The following is a 17177-nucleotide window of genomic DNA, read 5'->3' as shown; positions in this document are numbered from 1 at the left end:
AAAGATGCAGTCTTCAAATAAAGAATCCCTGCTACCCGCGGAGGCCAAAGTCGTTTTGGTCACCGGTGCGTCATCCGGCATAGGCTATGAGCTTACGAAGGAGCTAGCAAACCGCGGTTACGTCGTCTACGCAGCTGCGCGCAGTATCGAGCCCATCGAAGCGTTGCGCGACAAGTGCGGTCCTGAGAAGGTTATCCCGGTGCAGCTCGATGTGACAGATGAGGAGCAGGTCACGAAGCTTCGGCGGAGGATGAGCAAGGAGATACCAGGTGGCAAGCTTCACGCGCTCTTCAACAACGCCGGTCAGAGTTGCACAATGCCCGCGGTCGACGTGACTCCCGAGATGATCGAGAAGTGCTTTCGCGTGAACGTATTTGCGCCCATGAACATCACGCGCGAGTTCGCCCCTTTGCTGATCCGCGCCCACGGCACAATCGTTTTCACAGGCTCGCTAGCCGGCATCATCCCGTTCCCCTTCGGAAGCGTCTACTCGGCGACCAAGGCCGCCGTGCACCAGTACGCCCGCGTGCTGCACCTCGAGCTCAAGCCCTTCGGCGTCCGTGTGATCAACGCCGTCACCGGCGGTGTCGCTACCAACATTGCCGATACCCGCCCACTCCCCAAGTCCAGCGTCTACAACTTCGCCGAGGGCAAGGCTGCCTTCGCAGAGCGCCAGCGTATGGCCAGCCGCAGCAGCCCCATGCCGGCACCCGTCTACGCGCGCAAACTGGTCAGCGACCTTGAGTCCTCCGACGACCCACTCAACGTTTACCGTGGCCACCTCGCCACAGTTCTGTCGTGGCTCGAGCTGCTCTTGCCCCACAAGGTCCTCGAATGGGGTCTCAATAAGGCCTTTGGTCTCTTCCCCGTGTATGACGCCCTTGAGGCCCGCAAGCGTAAGGATTAGAGTCACGTGCTATCCTTAACACCGCCTTCAATTCCGCCGTTTTTAGCCTCTTTTTCGCCCCGGGTAATCCAGATCTCGTTGCTTGCTCGATTGGGCAAGGGCCGATCTCAAAGAACAACCTAGCTACTTCCCACTAAGATACCACTGAAACCACCTTTTCTTTTTCTTCTATATTAAAGTGGCAACTACTTCACATTCCGCCCGTGCAAATATATATATAGGAGAACACGTACACTGTCAGTATATATACGCATAGCCATCCAAACCTAGTCACATCACTTCGACTGCTATCGTTCCCTACAACGAGAAGTTACTGCTCCAACTGTTTTACATTCCTTTACTATCCTAGTTCTTAGCAGTACAAGCTCTACCTGAAGACACTATCCAAGATAAGCGTATGTACCCTGGGAGGGCGCTGGCCGGTATGGAGCCGGGCGCAACATGCTGCTTTTTGGGTTGCATTGACGTTTCAGCGAGTGCCGAATGTCTATTCCCGATTCGGTAGGCGTTGCGTCCAGAACTCAAAATTTTTAGCGGCTGGGCCACGTGACGAACGATACTAACGCCAGCAGAAGCAAAATGAAGGTCACCAGTAAGCTAGCCTTGTCCCTGGCCGGCTGCGCGGTTGCAGCGGCTTTGCCGCACGCGGCGCAGGGCGGGGAAGACTGTTCGACTTCTGCGGGACACCAGCACAAGCGTGCGATTGCGGTGGAGTACGTGTACGAGACGATCACCGTGAACGGGCAGGGTCAGACCATCTTCGGGATGTCGTCTGTCAGCCCCACGCTTAGCCCCTCCAGCACTCGGAGCACGCCTGTGAGCTCGAGCACCCCTACTTCCAGCGTGGTGAGCTCGTCGAGCTACAGCGCTCCAAGCTCTTCGAGTGCGTGGAGCTCGTCGGCTCCGTCCTCGTCGAGTGCTCCGTCCTCGTCGAGCGCTCCGCCCTCGACTACGAGTGCGAAGCCCACCACGCTGAAGCCATCCTCCAGCTCGGAGGTCAGCTCTACGAAGTCGTCTGCGGCGCCCTCAAGCAGCTCGGCGCCTAGTCACGACCACGGCGCCGGGGTCTTCGGCGACCTTGAATTGTACGCGAAGCCCACAAAGCGCTTTGTCGACGGCGTGGTCCCATGTTCTGAATTCCCAGAAGGCCAAGGTGTGGTAAAGCTGAACTGGCTAGACTTTGGTGGCTGGTCGGGCATTGAGAACCACGACACCTCCACCGGTGGCAAGTGTAAGGAGGGTTCGCACTGTTCCTACGCGTGCCAGTCGGGTATGTCCAAGACCCAGTGGCCATCCGAGCAGCCTGAGGACGGCCGCTCCATCGGTGGTTTGCTGTGCAAGAACGGCTTCCTCCACCGTACCAACAAAAACACCGACTACCTGTGTGAGTGGGGCGTTGACAAGGCCGAGGTGGTCAACAAGCTAGACAAGGTCGTCTCTATCTGCAGAACAGACTACCCAGGTACCGAAAACATGGTCATCCCAACCATCGTCAACCCCGGCAAGACCATGCCTTTGACGGTGGTCGATGAGGACACCTACTACAAGTGGCGCGGCCTCAAGACTTCGGCGCAATACTACGTCAACGACGCAGGCGTCAGCATGGAGGACGGCTGCATCTGGAGTGACGAGGGCTCCACCGTCGGTAACTGGGCTCCTATGAACTTCGGTGCTGGTTACGTTGACGGTATCGCTTACCTCTCGCTCATTCCTAACCCCAACAACCGCCAGCCGCTCAACTTCAACATTAAGATAGTTCCCGCCGACAAGAATTCTGTTATCTCTGGCGACTGCTGGTATGAAAACGGCCGTTACAACGGCCACGGCACTGATGGATGCACTGTGGGCGTTACCTCTGGTAGGGCTCGCTTCGTCCTCTACAAATAACCGTATGTCTACATATCCAGGGCGTCACAGGTCTAGCTTTAAAGACTTTCGTACTTTTTTTACTCTTACCAATTTTTTTCTCCTGCCCAACTGTTGTGCGGCCTGCTCGCCAGCTGGCTGTGTGTTCACATATTGCTACATAGGATATGCATAGCTATCTCTACCTGTCTCTGCCGCGGCGCAGCAGCAATCTGTACCGCTGCGACACACTGCTAGTTCTTAGAGAGCTGTCTCAAAGGTGCCTGCAGCCAGCCATTCTATCAGGCGTTGCAAGTTTCCTGTTTTGTCGTCCCAGAAAGGCATAAAGTAAATAAGGCCGAGCAATGTCGCATCACATTGGTGGACGCTGCACCTGGGTCGCAGGCCTCTGACTTGCACGGGAAAACGAGGCTTCTACTCGCCTGGCAGCAATGATGCTGCGCGCATGACCTGAATAGGTAATGATACGGTAATACCAAAACAGTGCGCAGCGGCTGTGTCGTGCGCCAGTCAGGCCCGATCTGGCTAGTTTTCTCAAACCAGAGCTAATTTACACTTCATATCCCAAACGTAGACCCCTTCCCATACGCTTCCCCACCCTCGCCCCTCTTCCCCCTCGTCCCTCTAGAGACGTCGAACAAGGAAGACGGATAGACCACTACAAGGCCAAACTGCGCACGGACAGACACCCTCCGCAGGCGCTGTTTGCTGTCGTACAGGGCGCAGCATAGTAGCAGCATCGGGTACCGATGGCGAACAGAAAGGAGGAGCTGCCGCTAAATGATGAGAGTACGGAAGATGAGGACAACAGCTTCATCGGTGAGCAGGGCGTTGTGAGCTCGGGCATGACCACAGCGACAAGCGCATCAGCGCCAGCGGCCACCAACTACAAGGTGCGCATTTGCAGGGAGTTGGGACTGCTGAGCGCGGATGAAGAACGCGGGAAACCGCACAAGTACGCGGAGGAGGAGGTGCCGGATATTGATGGAGACATTCTGCGGGAGTATATCGAGCTACGCCTGACCAACGAGCGTATGGCGCTGGAGTCGCTGAAGCGCGATAACCTAAACAAAATCGACGAGATCCTAACCAAGCTGATTGACTCCAACTTTCCACTTGGCACATTCGACAAGCTGTTGCAGAGCTCGACGGCCGTGGGGGGTGGTGGCTCCATATTGGGATCAGATGGTGGGTGTACAGACACGGAGGCATTGGGACATGACCGAAAACGCAAGAAGTTGGAGCCCCGCTTCCCGGCGCCTCCGCCGAGCGTGGCACTCGGCCCGCGCCATCGCCGATATAATTCTGAATTGGGCCTCAACTACTTGCGCGAGAGCAACGCGCAGCCCAGCGTGATGCTCCCGCAGGTGCAGCAGCGCTGGAACACAGCTCCTCGACAACAACCCAGACAACAGCATAGACAACATGGGCAGGCCGAGGAAACGGGTTCACCACCAATGGCTCTTCGCTATCCCCCTCCAATGTTAATGAACAGCAATTATACATTCCCTGCCGGCCCCCAGCAGCCGCTCGGCCCGCATCCACAATCGCGTGCCTCGACGCAGCAATCTGATGTCCAGCTACCCTCCCGGAATATCGGCGTAGCACCATCGTCCCAACTTCCACAGCCCCCACCGCTGACTAGTCTTTTGTCTAAACATCAGCCTCATCACTCGCAGCCTAATGAGCTGCCTACCTCCATGCATAGTGACAACAGATTTGCCTACTCAAATAGCCCAGTTCTGAAGTCTGCTGCTTACGTGGCGCCGTCTTCCTCTGGGCCAAACTATATTCGTGGTCATCGAAGAACGCAGAGCGCACAGGTCCGCATGGTGCCTGAAATGTCTACTTTTACCGTCAGTAGATCACCTACAATCATAGAGCACCGTGTCGATGAAGCCGTATCGCATGGAACTAATAATCGTCAATTGGTGCAGACGCAAAGTTCTAGCACGCGAAGTCCACCTACGGTTGGCGGCGCATCTACATCCTCAAAAGTCAGCTTTTTAATACATACCCCGAAGCACCCTCCTAAAAGATAGCGGTGGGCTAATGAATTGGGATGCGTAAACGATTAAATATATTATCAAAGTACTATATTATAGGTCAGTGCATTACAGTTTTTGATAAATATATTTATGCACAGCATGCCTGTAACTGAACTACGGTTTCGCGCAGCAACTGTTATTTCGAAGCTTTCTATCGTAGCTAACCGTATATGTTTGCCCAGCGGAAATATTGGGATCCTATGGATTTCAACCACAACTTAGCCTAGCCATTGATGATCTGTGCAAATGATCGAGACTGTGATATAGCTGTATAAGAAGGTTTGGAAACCTTAGTAAATACCCAACTTTTTTAATTCGAACCTTGTACAGGTTTTATACTCAATTGTAGCTTTGAGTTGCAAATACCCGAGGCATAAAATCAAAGCGTACTTAAAAACAATCACTACATACAGTCCTCCACACCCTGCCAGAGTGGAATAACATGAAGAATAAATATTAAGGACAGTAATGCTATAAATACATGTGCTTCAAATAAATATATGCTTGCTAAGGGTTTTCAAATTCGGTTTGCGGCAAAGAGTACGCAATAAGTGGATCTTGGGAAAGTGATGGGGGCAGATAACGACCAAACAAGTGAGTTTCCACGTTACCTATATCTTCCTCTGGGACAAAACTGCCACTGTTGACCATTGTTGTGCTAGGTGTTTGATGTATGGATGGAGTATCAGCACGTCCGGTAGAGGAAGTGGGAATTAGTGAAACTAACGTCCCGGAGAAACTGGATGCCACACGATTGTTTGGTAGTGTGGGGGGCGTGTTAGGATTTTTAATGTTGGTTACTGGGGTGCCTGATGGCAACGATGGGCCAGAAAAGTATACTTGCTCCTGTGCTTTCAAAGATGGGTCAACAGCCCAATTGTGAAAGAAACTGGCATTACTAGTCTCAGGGATGCTAATAAGCTCTTGGACAGAGTTGTTCACCGAATTGTATCCAGAACGCTGTTGTTTTATGTCATCATCATCCACCTGAGCATTAGGTGTTGAACTCAGGCTTGCAGATACTTGAGGATGAGGATTATATGGCTTGAAAAGTGAAAACAGAACGTTGTATATGCGGCCAGCGGCTACAGAAGTGGTTTTCAGTTTTGAGAGAATATCTGTCCCAAGCTCCACACTCTCTAAAATCTGCTTGTACTCTGCAATTGCCTGCTTATATGTGGGCGTGACTTCCCGCACGTAGTAATTCAGGCCAGTTACACTGAAAAATATTGTGTAAATGCTGAACCATGATGTCCCTACCAGCATACCCTTGTCGAACATTTCCGCAGCTAACGAAATCACTGTGCGCGCCACAGAAATACAATTTTTGGCCCGTTGGACGGAAAGGGTACTATTAGTTGAACTGGAATTGGATCTGGAGAGGTAGTTAATGAATGGACGGTACAAGATTAGCTGCACATGTAAGAAAGATAGGTGTAACATCCTGTTGGCCATGTAGTAGCGTTCCGGTACATCCTTCAGACCCGGAACTAACTCTGCCGGCAGTTGATCTAGCCAGCTGCGCAATTTAAGCTCTAAAGCTGAAATAACCTTGTGAGAGATAAACTTACCGGTTCTTTTCACGGGATACAGCTGCGCGGCTATTTCTTCCATGATCATAATAAGTTTCGTATGTTGATTTGCGACTCCTGAGGACGATAATATATCTCTCTGCTGCTCGGCATGGATGCCGCTATCCGAGATATATTTATCGCTGATCTCAAGTGGTAGCGACTGGTCATAGTCGTCCTTGGAGAGTGACGATGGCAGCCCCAGCATCGTATTCACAAATACCTCCATCTTATAAAGGGTGTAAAACAGGCGCTTGCGCATCTCCTGCTCGAGCGGTGAATACTTCTTCTCATCTTCCGGCGAGAGCTTGCGATGAAATCCTTCACGAAGGGCGGACTTCATAGCCAGGCAGACATACGAATGCCCCGTGGAGAGCCGCGCAGAACATTGTGAGAACACAAACAGGATACAAAGGGTCTGAATCGCCTCGGTGTCACGGGCGTTCGTGAGATCCACTAGCTTTTTCGCAGCCACATAGTACCGGTAGCCCTCGTCGTGCAGATAAGCGTGCCGTGTGTCCGTATCCGCCAATGTAGCCGCTGTTACTCTGCCTGCAGAGCCCGCATCTTCGCTTCCCCGACCAGGGAGCATGGAGCTAGAGAACAGCGCACCCACTGCCATGACAGCGTAGCACAACGGCAAGAAGCGTAGCTGCTCGTGCGTGTACTCACGCGGGTCTGTCTCATACAGGTCGTCCAGCTTCCTGATGAAAGTCGGGCGGTGATAGAAACGGTACAGCACACAGCAGTTCTCCCACACATTCTTTACAAACTCAATCGCAATTGGCTTTGGAGGCAGAATGATCCTAATCTCTTTGCTCTCTTCCTGCGAAAACGGTTCCGTTTCCGCCTCCGCCGCGTCACCGGCCGCCGCGCGCCGCACCCCACCCGGCTCCTCACACGGCACTATCAGTCGGTACTCCGCGACAACCTCGCGCACATCCACATCCTTGCGAATGCAGTTCGCAAACAGCTTCTTGAACGTCTCAACATCGAACTCGTCGATCGTCCGCTCGTCCACTAGCCCCGGAAACACTTCTCCGAGCACCCGCTCAAACTTCGCGATCTTATTCTGCAGGTACCGCACCCGCGAGTGCGGCCCCTTCTTGCACACCCCGCCCGCGCCCACATCCTCGCCTGCGCCCGCTTCCGTGCCGCCTTCTCCGCGCCCGCGCCCTCCTCCGGCCCGCCGTGCCGGTTGATTATACGTGCATTCATACGAGTACACCGTGCAATGTATGCACGGATGCCTACTATCACACTTCACCTTCTTCTTGCGACACTCATCACATGCACGTGTCACTCGCCGCCGCTTTAACCCTAGCCCTGCAGACTCTGACATCTACTTCGTTAGACCTCTACAGGATATGCACTCTCGCCGTGCGTAGCCGTTATATATCTCGAGCCCTCTTGCCGTCGCATTTGGTAGCCACGTGATAGCCACGTGATCAATCATTGGGCACGTAAAAAGCAATGTTGTTTTTGCCAGCAACATCGTTCAAAAATAAATAAACAAAACTCTGCAAACGCTGTTATTAGCAAAACAATCCAAGATCAAAGATATCCAAAATCATCTTGGAGTTTTAGCGGCCGTTTAGTGAGGGTGATCTGTCATTCAGAAGGGTGCGTGAGGTTGCTTCAAGAAGTGCGGTGTTGGAGCGTTGGAATCAGTTCTGGGACGTTCACACACAGTGAAAAGCTTATTGTTATTATTTTTATTTTTGCTTTGTTGATACTAAGACCGAGATCAGCTGTACCGAGCTACGCTGAGCGACCACCCCTTCCACAGCAACGGAAGTCCGACGTTACCCTGGGGCAGCCAGTGGAGGAGCGAAATTGAGGCGACGAGATGAATTACCCATTTGCGTCTCAGCAGCACCAGCAGGTATGTAGGAGCGAGACGGGCGGCACGAGACCGAGTACTAACGGAGACAGGACGTGATCAATGCGGTGATTTCGGTGCTGGATGCGCCGAAGGAGGCGACGACAGTGTCGCAAGTATATTCGAACGACAAGAACACGGCAACGGAAGTACAGGCGTACGCCAAGATATCGGGACGAGACTGGACGTACTACGTGAAGGACATGATGACGAGTATCGGGCGGAACACGTCTCCGCAGGACCGGTCAGTACACATCGACCTGGGGCCTGCGAAAGTGGTGTCGCGGCAGCACGCTAGCATCAGCTTCAACCTGAACACGGGTATATGGGAGCTGCGGGTTTTGGGCCGCAACGGCGCGAAGATCAATTTCCACCGGATTCCCTCAGGCCCGAACACCGACCCGGTGCCATTGTCATCGGGGACCATTCTGGATATTGGTGGGACCCAAATGATGTTCATATTGCCGGATCAGGGGCCGTTCATCGACCCCGCCGCGCTGAGCTACCTGAACCCGAAGCTGGCTGCGGCGTACGCACACACGACCACAAACCCGTTACTACAGGAGCTAATCAAAAGCACCACATCTGCAGTCACCGATGTGAAGGGCACCGGTGACGGCGGGATGACCACCTTCAAAATGTACCACAACCATTACCAAAATGCTTCGCAGTACGATCAAGTAGACCAATCTTCCAGCCAGGGGGCAATATATGGAACCATAATAGACCCCAGCTTCCACACAGGTAAGGATTTGGCCACTGATTTGTCCCGCGATGAGAATCGGAACGTCAAACCGCCACATTCCTACGCAACGATGATTACCCAGGCTATTTTGTCCTCTCAGGACGGAGAGCTATCTTTGTCTGCGATTTACAAGTACATCTCCACAAATTACGCTTTCTATCGTCATACAAAGTCTGGCTGGCAGAATTCGATTCGGCACAACTTATCGCTCAATAAAGCCTTCGAAAAAGTGCCGAGAAAACCTGGTGAGCCAGGCAAGGGTATGAAGTGGCGGATTAGTGAGGAATACCAGAGGGAGTTTCTAGAAAAATGGCATAGTGGCAGGATTGGAAAGGTTAGACGTGGTTCTTCTGTTGCTAGACAGTTGCAGCTTCACATGTCCAGATACAATTATTTGCCAATCCAGAATCATCGTCAGAGTAATGTCGCCGCGAATGGTTCTGTTCAGAAGCAGCAGAGGCGTACCACCATGTCCACATCCATTGGGAGCCGAAGCCAGAGTGAGGACCGTGTCGCTGTTTCTGTTCCACCTAGTAATTCCACGGACTATGCAAATTCGGTGGCTACGAACCCTATCCAATATAGTTCATCCAGTCAAAACGGTCATGTGCAGACTAAACAAGTGCATCCTGCGAGAACGTCTAATCTACAGCCGCAGCTAACATTGAAACAGGAAGACAAGCCACTGCATAACAACGATACACCACCACCTTCGATATCGTTTTCCCGTCAGCCACCGCAGAAACAAGAGCAAAGAGATATTTCCGCATCAGCTTCTAATACATCATTGCCGTCTTTATCTGGAATGCGTGGTTCTCCCCAACCTTCGTTATCAGTCGCTACATTACCAACTACTGCGCCCGTGAACGACGTGCTTCTTCATTCTCCAGCAAAACGGTTTCATATTTCAGCCGTGGAAGCATACACTCCTGAGAGGGGGTCCCAGCAAATTTCTAGGTCTCCTACTCAAGGCGGCAGTAGTGCACATTTGAGCGCACAGGGAGCGCAACAGGGGCCAATGCTTGGACAAAGTGGCCATGTAAGCCAAGGGGGACATTCCAACGCCAACCAGAGTAGCCCAGGTGTATGGAATCTACTCCAGTTTTCCTCAGTGAACAACACTCCGGCAACTGCGTATAATAATGGAATGCCAAGCCTAAATACCCAAAACCCAGGCCTTAGCAAAACAAATAGTGCTGCCGCTGTGAAACATGGTAGCAACGAGCTGCTTACGTCTAGCGCAGAGAAGGACCATTCTCTAAATTCTAGTCCGATAAAAAAACACCGAGGCGACGGGCGAGGCGTTGACCATCCTGATGGGCGACTAATCTTAGACACTGAAGGTGCAAAGGTCAGTTTGGTCAGCAATGATGATATCTCTGCAGGAAGACACGGTTCGGTAGATCGGGAATGATAGTCCACAGTGTGCTGATCGAGTCTGCTGTTTCCTCATATTCAGATACCCTAGCGCAGCGGCTATGATGTCAACTGAATTTGCATCGCCTGTCTTTTGAGTTCAGTACTCCTTCTGTTGTTTTATTGTTTTATCATGTTCTTCATTTCAAGTAATATATAGATTCCGGTTGTAATCTATTGTGTCATTACCATCTTCCGGACCCATCGCGTCGTCCCTTGCGGGCTTTATTACGTGCACTTTCACGCGTTTTTCTCAGTCACTGGTCACGTTTCTCATCCGTAGTTTACGTCTTCACATACTCTTGCGTTGATTATCAACTTCAGCTTCTTTTTATATACGTTACCGGCCACCATGTACATTAGGGTTTTGGAAAAGCTTACTGATACTGCCCTGAGCGCTCACCTCATCTCCATCTACCGCGACTACCTTCCAACGCAGGGTACTTCCCTGCCCAAAGTTGTGTACATCGATTGCAAGAATAGCTTTCCCATCAGAACATTCCACGCTCATCTCGCCACCGCCCCCTCGGCCTTATCAGTTACATCTGAGCAAATCATGGAGAACGTGCGAGTCGTAGTGTGTCTAGACCTCACTGAACTACGAAAAGCAATCCAGACCCTATCTCATTCGCTCGCAGTTGAGCGGGCATCATCAAAAGAAACAGACCCTTCTTCCACATCGACTACGTTCGTTATTCTCTGTGGCTTAGATGCTATGTACCGTGCGACACATCTCGTTGATCATCTTCTAGCCCACCAGCAGCTGAATGACTCTTTGTTGAGACTACGCATACTTGCAGCTGAACAGGAGTCTGGTGCACTACAAACTGATATACTCCTTCCGCGCGCTGAATTCCCGCGAGCTGCATCCACTCTTCTCTATAAGGAAGCCTCGAATTCTACACACCCGATTAAAAAGCCCAGATCTAGCTGGTATGGCTCTGGTAATATGCTCGGTGATTACATAATAAAATTCTATACAGATTAACCGTGACTGTTTGCATCCGTACATTTGCATCCGTACATTATTTACACCGAAGTAGCAAGTGGCCTGCCGCGTGGGCTCAGCCGCAGGGGGGCCGTAGGCGCTGGGCTGTGAGGCTGCGCACGGCAACTAGCCTAGCAGGTGCTCTCGGGGTGGGCGGGAGTGCGGACGCACACCAGCCTAGCTGTCTGCCCAGGGCACACTCCCGCACCGGGCAGTGAGATCCCGCAGTAGCATCACAGGAAAAACTCATGAAAAGCATTGATGGTTAAGAGGTAGTGTTAATTCATCTAGTAGGTGGTCACTAGTAGAGTACGAATAATAAGCGAGATGTCTTCTTTTGAACCAGTTATCATTGACGGTACGTACCTTTGAGAGAGATTGCACAACCAGTGTTCCGAGTCCCAAGCCATATGCATTAGCGAGAGTTGGCAAATATCAGGCGCAGCGTATGCTGAAGAACTGCATTCCATAGATGCATCAGGGTTTACTGAGCAGAGATAGCCGGGGAACGACCGCGCTTCATATTGGATATGGGACCTGCAACGATAGCTCGTGAGCTAGTACTAACAAGTCATACAGGTAAGGGCCACTTGTTGGGTCGTTTGGCTTCCACTGTTGCCAAGCAGCTATTGAACGGTCAGCAGATTGTTGTTGTCAGAGCCGAGTCTTTGAACGTTTCTGGTGAGCTATTCAGAAACAAGTTGAAGTACCATGACTACTTGAGAAAGGCCACTCGTTTCAACAAGACCAGAGGTCCATTCCACTTCAGAGCCCCATCCAGAATCTTCTACAAGGCTGTCAGAGGTATGGTTGCTCACAAGACTGCCCGTGGTAAGGCTGCTATGGAGAGATTAAAGGTCTTCGAGGGTGTCCCACCTCCATACGACAAGTTGAAGAGAGTTGTTGTTCCACAGGCTTTGAGAGTTTTGAGATTGAAGCCAGGTAGAAAGTTCACCACCTTGGGTAAGTTGTCTTCCACCGTTGGCTGGAAGTACGAGAACGTTGTTGCCAAGTTGGAAGAGAAGAGAAAGGTCAGATCTGCTGAGTACTACTCCAAGAAGAGGGCCTTCAACAAAACGGCTGCTGCTGTCAAGGCTAAATATGATGCTAAGTCCGAGATCGCTGAGGATTTGGCCAAGCTCGGTTACTAAATTTCATCATAAGGTCATGAATCTTTTGCCCAATATCAATCAATATATAAAGTGTTTTTTTGTAAAGCTTAAGACAAATTAATCATCTTTTAGATCCAGTCAGTGTATACTTGCTACGCGCTGCACCAAATCACAAATTTAGAGACGATATTTGATATTTTCGTACACGAAAAAGGTTATGCATGTAGCAGGAACTGCCCGCAGGAGATTAGCGGATAGGCCCCTGTAGAAGCCTCTGATACCCTCTCTACTGTAAACAGTCTGAACAAGTTGGGTGATGCCGGATGGTGCACCAAAATCCTGCAGCTTAGATTTCAGCAGCTGAAATGGATAGACCGATGTGACGGAAATCATTTTAGAGATACATGTTATGCCGATGATCTCGGAAACCGACAACCTTCGCTCGGCCTTGTCAGTACTAGAGTGCAGGTAATGGAATTTCAATGTATCATACAGCGCAAAGTAGATAGCTCCTTGCGAGACGCCGAGTAGCGATGGAACAACACCCCGCCAGAATGCCAGAACACCTTCAGTTTGATATAACTTATAAACCCCGTCAAACGTCGACTTGTAAGGTCCAGCACGAGAAGTGGCCATTATGCGAGTCTTAATGACCCATATGGGGTTTGTAAGGACTGCCGTCGCAATCCCGCTGCTACCAGCTGCAAGCATGTATGCGTGCGCTGGCAGGCGGCGGTCCATGATACCCGTAGCAGACTCATTGCCCAAGTGTCGAAGCGCAATGTCCTTTGCGCATCGGTAACAGCCAAAGTAAAGCGCCCATGCCACTGAATTTCCAAGCAGGTTAACGCCTAAACCACGATATAGCTCTCGTCCCCATTGCTGGCGTTCAAATATGTCTCTGATTAGTCCTGTATATGTAGTGTTAGCCCTGTTGCCCGCTGATAATTGTAGTCGCAGTTTAAGCAGGTCGAGCGGGTGGCTAGCGATTGTTGTGATTGTTCCTGCTGTGAGTCCGGAAATCACTTCACGCTGCAGGCTTGTCAGCTCGTGGCCCATTGCTCTCCTATGGCTGTTTCGGAAGATGCATCACCGCTGCTATTGTCAGCTACTTTTCACAAAGGCAGCGAACAGTAGTTCCCGAACTCATAGGCGGATAAGGTAACAATGAACGCTTATTTATTCAAATTACGTATATACAAGCTCACTAGAATTGCGGCACACTCGACGTGGTAGGACCGAGGCTGGTAGCCTCGCGCTATCGTTCCCTCCGTCCCGGCCTTGCCCTAGGAGGATCATGTGAACAAAAGCACATACTGAGGGAACCGTTGCAAATACATTAGACACTTGGGAGTGGGGAGAGAAGGTTTAGCAGGTTGGGGGAGTTGGCAGTGTGCGACCAGCCCATGTAAAGGATGAATGGTAACCAGCCGTAACGTGCCACTGTCTGTGTCAAGTCCAAGATCCTGGAGATGCGTTCCTTGGACTCATCGGATAGTATGAAAGATGGTAAGAACGACATAACGAGACAGTACCTGTACTTTGAAGCTGCTGTGTTGCGAGGTTGCTGCTTCTTGTCAGTAAGAAGTCGGCCCAGGCATTTGTCGTGAAAATTTTATATAGGAAGCTCATTCTGATACAGTGCAACGGCTACGATTGCAGTAGAACAGCTGTGCTTAAATGAAGTCCTAATGCGACCCTGCAGCTAACTGGAGTAGTGTGAATATGCTTTTACCTTTCACAGAATATAGTATATACATCTCTTCCTCGTATTACATAGACTGATCTCTATTAAGGTGTAGAGAGGTTAGCAGCAGAAGCTGGAGTATGAAGAAGATTACAACATCAATTCCAATGGGTTCTCGATGATGTTCTTCAACTCACGCATGAAGTCCGCAGCTCTGGCACCGTCGATGGTTCTGTGGTCGAACACACCGGTGATGTTCATTCTGTCCTCAAAGGTAAAACCGTACTCTGCACCGGCGTCCTCAACAGGGACTCTGCGCAAGGTACCAATGGATAGAATGGTGGACTGAGGAGGGTTAATGATAGAGCCGAAGGAGGAGACGGCGTTGTTCATGCCCAAGTTCGAGATACAAATGGTACCACCCTGGAACTCATGTGGCGCAAGCTTGTTCTCCTTCGCACGCTTACCCAACTCCTTGATCTCCGCAGAGATAGAGCGTAGGCCCTTGGACTCGGCATTCTTCACGATTGGGGTGATTAGACCGGTAGGGGTGGCGACGGCCACAGAGACGTCGACGTTCTTGAACAGGCGGATCACACCTTGGTCCTCCAACCAGTAGGCGTTGGCCTCTGGCACACGCTTGGCAGCGCCGGCAATCGCCTTGATGAGGATATCATTGATGGAGAGCTTGTACTGGTCCTTCCCAGCAGCATTCAAAGACTGCCTCAACTTTAGCAGCTTGGCCACTGATATGTCGGACGAGATAGGATACGAAGGAATGCTCTGGCAGGACTGCAGCAAACGCGAACCGATGACACGTCTCATGTTGCTGATAGGAACGTCTTCGTACGTTGCAGCAGCTGGCGCAGCAGCGCTTTCGGTCTTCTTTGGCGCCTTGGCCAAGTACTTCTCGACGTCCTCCTTGGTGATGCGGCCGTTAGGACCGGTGCCGGTCACCTCCTTCAGAGAAATACCCTTCTCCAACGCAATGGTCTTGGCTAGTGGAGAGGCCATGATGCGGCCGCCGGAAGCAGCGCTACCGGTGCTCTTCTTTGCCGCCTTTGCAGGCGCAGCAGCAGCAGGCGCAGCCTTGGCAGGCGCAGCCTCCTCCTTCGCTGGAGCGTCCTTCGACTCAGCTGCAGACTCCTCCACCTTGAAGTCCTTGAACGCGGCCACGTCGCCCTCCTCCTCGACGTACACCGCAATCGGCTTGTTCACTGGCACATCCTTGGCCCCCTCTGGCACCAAGATCTTCGCCAAGAAGCCCTCCTCTTGGAACTCGAAGTCCATCTGCGCCTTGTCCGTCTCCACCTCGGCGAGCACTTCACCTGGGCTCAACTTGTCACCCTCCTTCTTTGTCCATACCGCTAGGTTGCCCTGCGTCATGGTGGGCGAAAGGGCTGGCATGCCGATGATAGTGTGTGGTGGATACGACGCATAAGTGCGCAACTGCATCCGCGCGACCGACGCAAGGGTTCTCACCTTGGGAGCAATTCTAGTAAACGCTAACATTCGGACTTCGATAAACACTAGTCTAATGATATACTGTCGACCCTGCTGGAACGCTTGGTCTTCCGAGAAGTAGGAATAAGTCGGTTAACAAATACAACGGGTGTGGCGAAGAGAGTTCAAAATCGCCCTACGTCCCTTTCTGTTTTTATATACTACTTAGATGGGCTTGCGTTTTCGAGAGGTGAAAAAATCTGCAACAGTTTCGACGTCGAAGGTTAAAAAGTTTTACGTAGTAGGCGTGGGCTGGCGCCCATAAGGCCTCCTTAGCCGAGCCATGGCGACAACGCGTATATAGTGTATGATCTTGCTGTAGTTGTTCCAAGAGCGCCAGCGTCCGGCCGACGTGCGCTGTTGGGCATGGAAGAGGGGCATCGGAATTTTTCAGGCAAGGCGGGTTCGGACAATAGGTGAGGGGCAGGTCAATGGCCGAACCAGGCGTCGAGCGAAACGACAGCAGAAGGATCGTGGCGGGGCCTGCCAGCTGAGAGTAGGGCAGCGGCTGCAGCAGAGGCGTACGATTTCTTCTTGAGGCTGTCCTCCTCCCACTCGATGCGGATGGCCTTGTCGGACTCGAGTAGGGTTCGGCAGGTCTGCCAGGAGAAACGCACGAGCTCCGGGCTCCAGCCGAAAAGCGGCCGGCACTCGCGGTGGAGCCAAGCTACTGTCTTCTGGTCGCCCGGGTAGCCGGAGCCGAGAACATCGTCTGGCGTGGGGCGCAGGGCGTGAAGCCAGACATCGCGCGTGACCTTTGCGACGACACTGGCGACGCTGACAACCGGGAAGGTCGAGTCGGCCTTCTTCGCGACTGTGATCTTGCAGGCTGGGAAGCGCTGCTGCAGCTTGGCCTGGTAGGCAAGGGGCGGGCCCACTGTGTCGACGTAGACGTGCTCGACGCGGACGCCGGCGTCGAGTACGCCCTGGATCAGCGCAATGGTGGTATCGTGGGCCTGCTCGTTCAGATTGTAGTTCTTCGTGGGGGGGTAGCGCAGCATGCCGCTGCTGATGGCTGCGGGCGAGAGGCCTGTGGTCGCGAACCCGATTCCCGCCAGCTCGGCTGCGCAGATCTTGCCGAAGAGCGTGCGCCGGACCGCGTCAGTCAGTTTCTTGGAGTCGTCGAAGCCGTGCTGCCGCACGATTGTGGCCTCGTAGGAGACTGTGCAGTAAGCCACTGCGTACACCATTGGGCCCAGGACCGGGCCGCGGCCGGCCTCATCGACGCCCAGAATCACCGCATCGCCCTCTCCTGCATTGCTCACGAGCTCGGGCACAGGCGAGAAGTAGCTCGCGGAATCAAGCGAGTGTACGTTCTCAGGGAGCGTCGGAATTGCACTCATCGAGTATGCCTGGGGCAGAACTCGTTGGGGACGTGGGGCTGCTTCGCGAACGCGACATATGCATCGCAGTAGGTACGCGTATGTTGGGCACGTGGCCGAAAATCTATGC

At 52.2% G+C, this 17177-nt stretch overlaps 11 protein-coding genes across 11 annotated transcripts; 6 read left to right on the top strand and 5 right to left on the bottom strand.

Moving 5' to 3' along the window:
- Positions 1 to 4: 4 nt before the first annotated feature.
- Positions 5 to 907, top strand: AYR1 (acylglycerone-phosphate reductase; the record flags this gene model as incomplete). The annotated part of the gene is made up of 1 exon (NM_210583.1): positions 5 to 907. The coding sequence occupies one exon, from the start codon at positions 5 to 7 to the stop codon at positions 905 to 907; it is 903 nt and encodes a 300-aa protein (NP_985229.1).
- Positions 908 to 1292: 385 nt separating this feature from the next.
- SIM1 (putative glucosidase SIM1) lies at positions 1293 to 2794 on the top strand (the record flags this gene model as incomplete). The annotated part of the gene is made up of 2 exons (NM_210582.2): positions 1293 to 1302; positions 1480 to 2794. One exon carries the CDS (start codon positions 1487 to 1489, stop codon positions 2792 to 2794), a length of 1308 nt encoding a protein of 435 aa, NP_985228.2.
- Positions 2795 to 3522: 728 nt separating this feature from the next.
- POG1 (Pog1p) lies at positions 3523 to 4815 on the top strand (the record flags this gene model as incomplete). Its single annotated transcript, NM_210581.1, has 1 exon — positions 3523 to 4815. One exon carries the CDS (start codon positions 3523 to 3525, stop codon positions 4813 to 4815), a length of 1293 nt encoding a protein of 430 aa, NP_985227.1.
- A 513-nt stretch (positions 4816 to 5328) lies between these two features.
- ASG1 (Asg1p) lies at positions 5329 to 7734 on the bottom strand (the record flags this gene model as incomplete). Its single annotated transcript, NM_210580.2, has 1 exon — positions 5329 to 7734. The coding sequence occupies one exon, from the start codon at positions 7732 to 7734 to the stop codon at positions 5329 to 5331; it is 2406 nt and encodes an 801-aa protein (NP_985226.2).
- A 507-nt stretch (positions 7735 to 8241) lies between these two features.
- On the top strand, positions 8242 to 10433 carry FKH1 (forkhead family transcription factor FKH1; the record flags this gene model as incomplete). The annotated part of the gene is made up of 2 exons (NM_210579.2): positions 8242 to 8277; positions 8328 to 10433. 2 exons carry the CDS (start codon positions 8242 to 8244, stop codon positions 10431 to 10433), a joined length of 2142 nt encoding a protein of 713 aa, NP_985225.2.
- Positions 10434 to 10787: 354 nt separating this feature from the next.
- CSM2 (Csm2p) lies at positions 10788 to 11423 on the top strand (the record flags this gene model as incomplete). The annotated part of the gene is made up of 1 exon (NM_210578.1): positions 10788 to 11423. One exon carries the CDS (start codon positions 10788 to 10790, stop codon positions 11421 to 11423), a length of 636 nt encoding a protein of 211 aa, NP_985224.1.
- A 327-nt stretch (positions 11424 to 11750) lies between these two features.
- On the top strand, positions 11751 to 12574 carry AGOS_AER367C (60S ribosomal protein uL13; the record flags this gene model as incomplete). The annotated part of the gene is made up of 2 exons (NM_210577.1): positions 11751 to 11781; positions 12003 to 12574. The coding sequence occupies 2 exons, from the start codon at positions 11751 to 11753 to the stop codon at positions 12572 to 12574; spliced, it is 603 nt and encodes a 200-aa protein (NP_985223.1).
- A 138-nt stretch (positions 12575 to 12712) lies between these two features.
- On the bottom strand, positions 12713 to 13594 carry FLX1 (flavin adenine dinucleotide transporter FLX1; the record flags this gene model as incomplete). The annotated part of the gene is made up of 1 exon (NM_210576.1): positions 12713 to 13594. One exon carries the CDS (start codon positions 13592 to 13594, stop codon positions 12713 to 12715), a length of 882 nt encoding a protein of 293 aa, NP_985222.1.
- Positions 13595 to 13874: 280 nt separating this feature from the next.
- TOM7 (Tom7p) lies at positions 13875 to 14057 on the bottom strand (the record flags this gene model as incomplete). Its single annotated transcript, NM_210575.1, has 1 exon — positions 13875 to 14057. One exon carries the CDS (start codon positions 14055 to 14057, stop codon positions 13875 to 13877), a length of 183 nt encoding a protein of 60 aa, NP_985221.1.
- A 315-nt stretch (positions 14058 to 14372) lies between these two features.
- Positions 14373 to 15734, bottom strand: LAT1 (dihydrolipoyllysine-residue acetyltransferase; the record flags this gene model as incomplete). Its single annotated transcript, NM_210574.1, has 1 exon — positions 14373 to 15734. The coding sequence occupies one exon, from the start codon at positions 15732 to 15734 to the stop codon at positions 14373 to 14375; it is 1362 nt and encodes a 453-aa protein (NP_985220.1).
- A 419-nt stretch (positions 15735 to 16153) lies between these two features.
- RNH201 (ribonuclease H2 catalytic subunit RNH201) lies at positions 16154 to 17068 on the bottom strand (the record flags this gene model as incomplete). Its single annotated transcript, NM_210573.2, has 1 exon — positions 16154 to 17068. The coding sequence occupies one exon, from the start codon at positions 17066 to 17068 to the stop codon at positions 16154 to 16156; it is 915 nt and encodes a 304-aa protein (NP_985219.2).
- Between the last annotated feature and the right edge of the window lie 109 nt (positions 17069 to 17177).

Source organism: Eremothecium gossypii, chromosome V, assembly GCF_000091025.4.
Source record: "Eremothecium gossypii ATCC 10895 chromosome V, complete sequence".
Taxonomy (NCBI): Eukaryota; Fungi; Ascomycota; class Saccharomycetes; order Saccharomycetales; family Saccharomycetaceae; genus Eremothecium; species Eremothecium gossypii.
The sequence above is the reverse complement of the archived record's forward strand: the minus strand, read 5'-3'. Positions and strand labels throughout refer to the sequence as shown.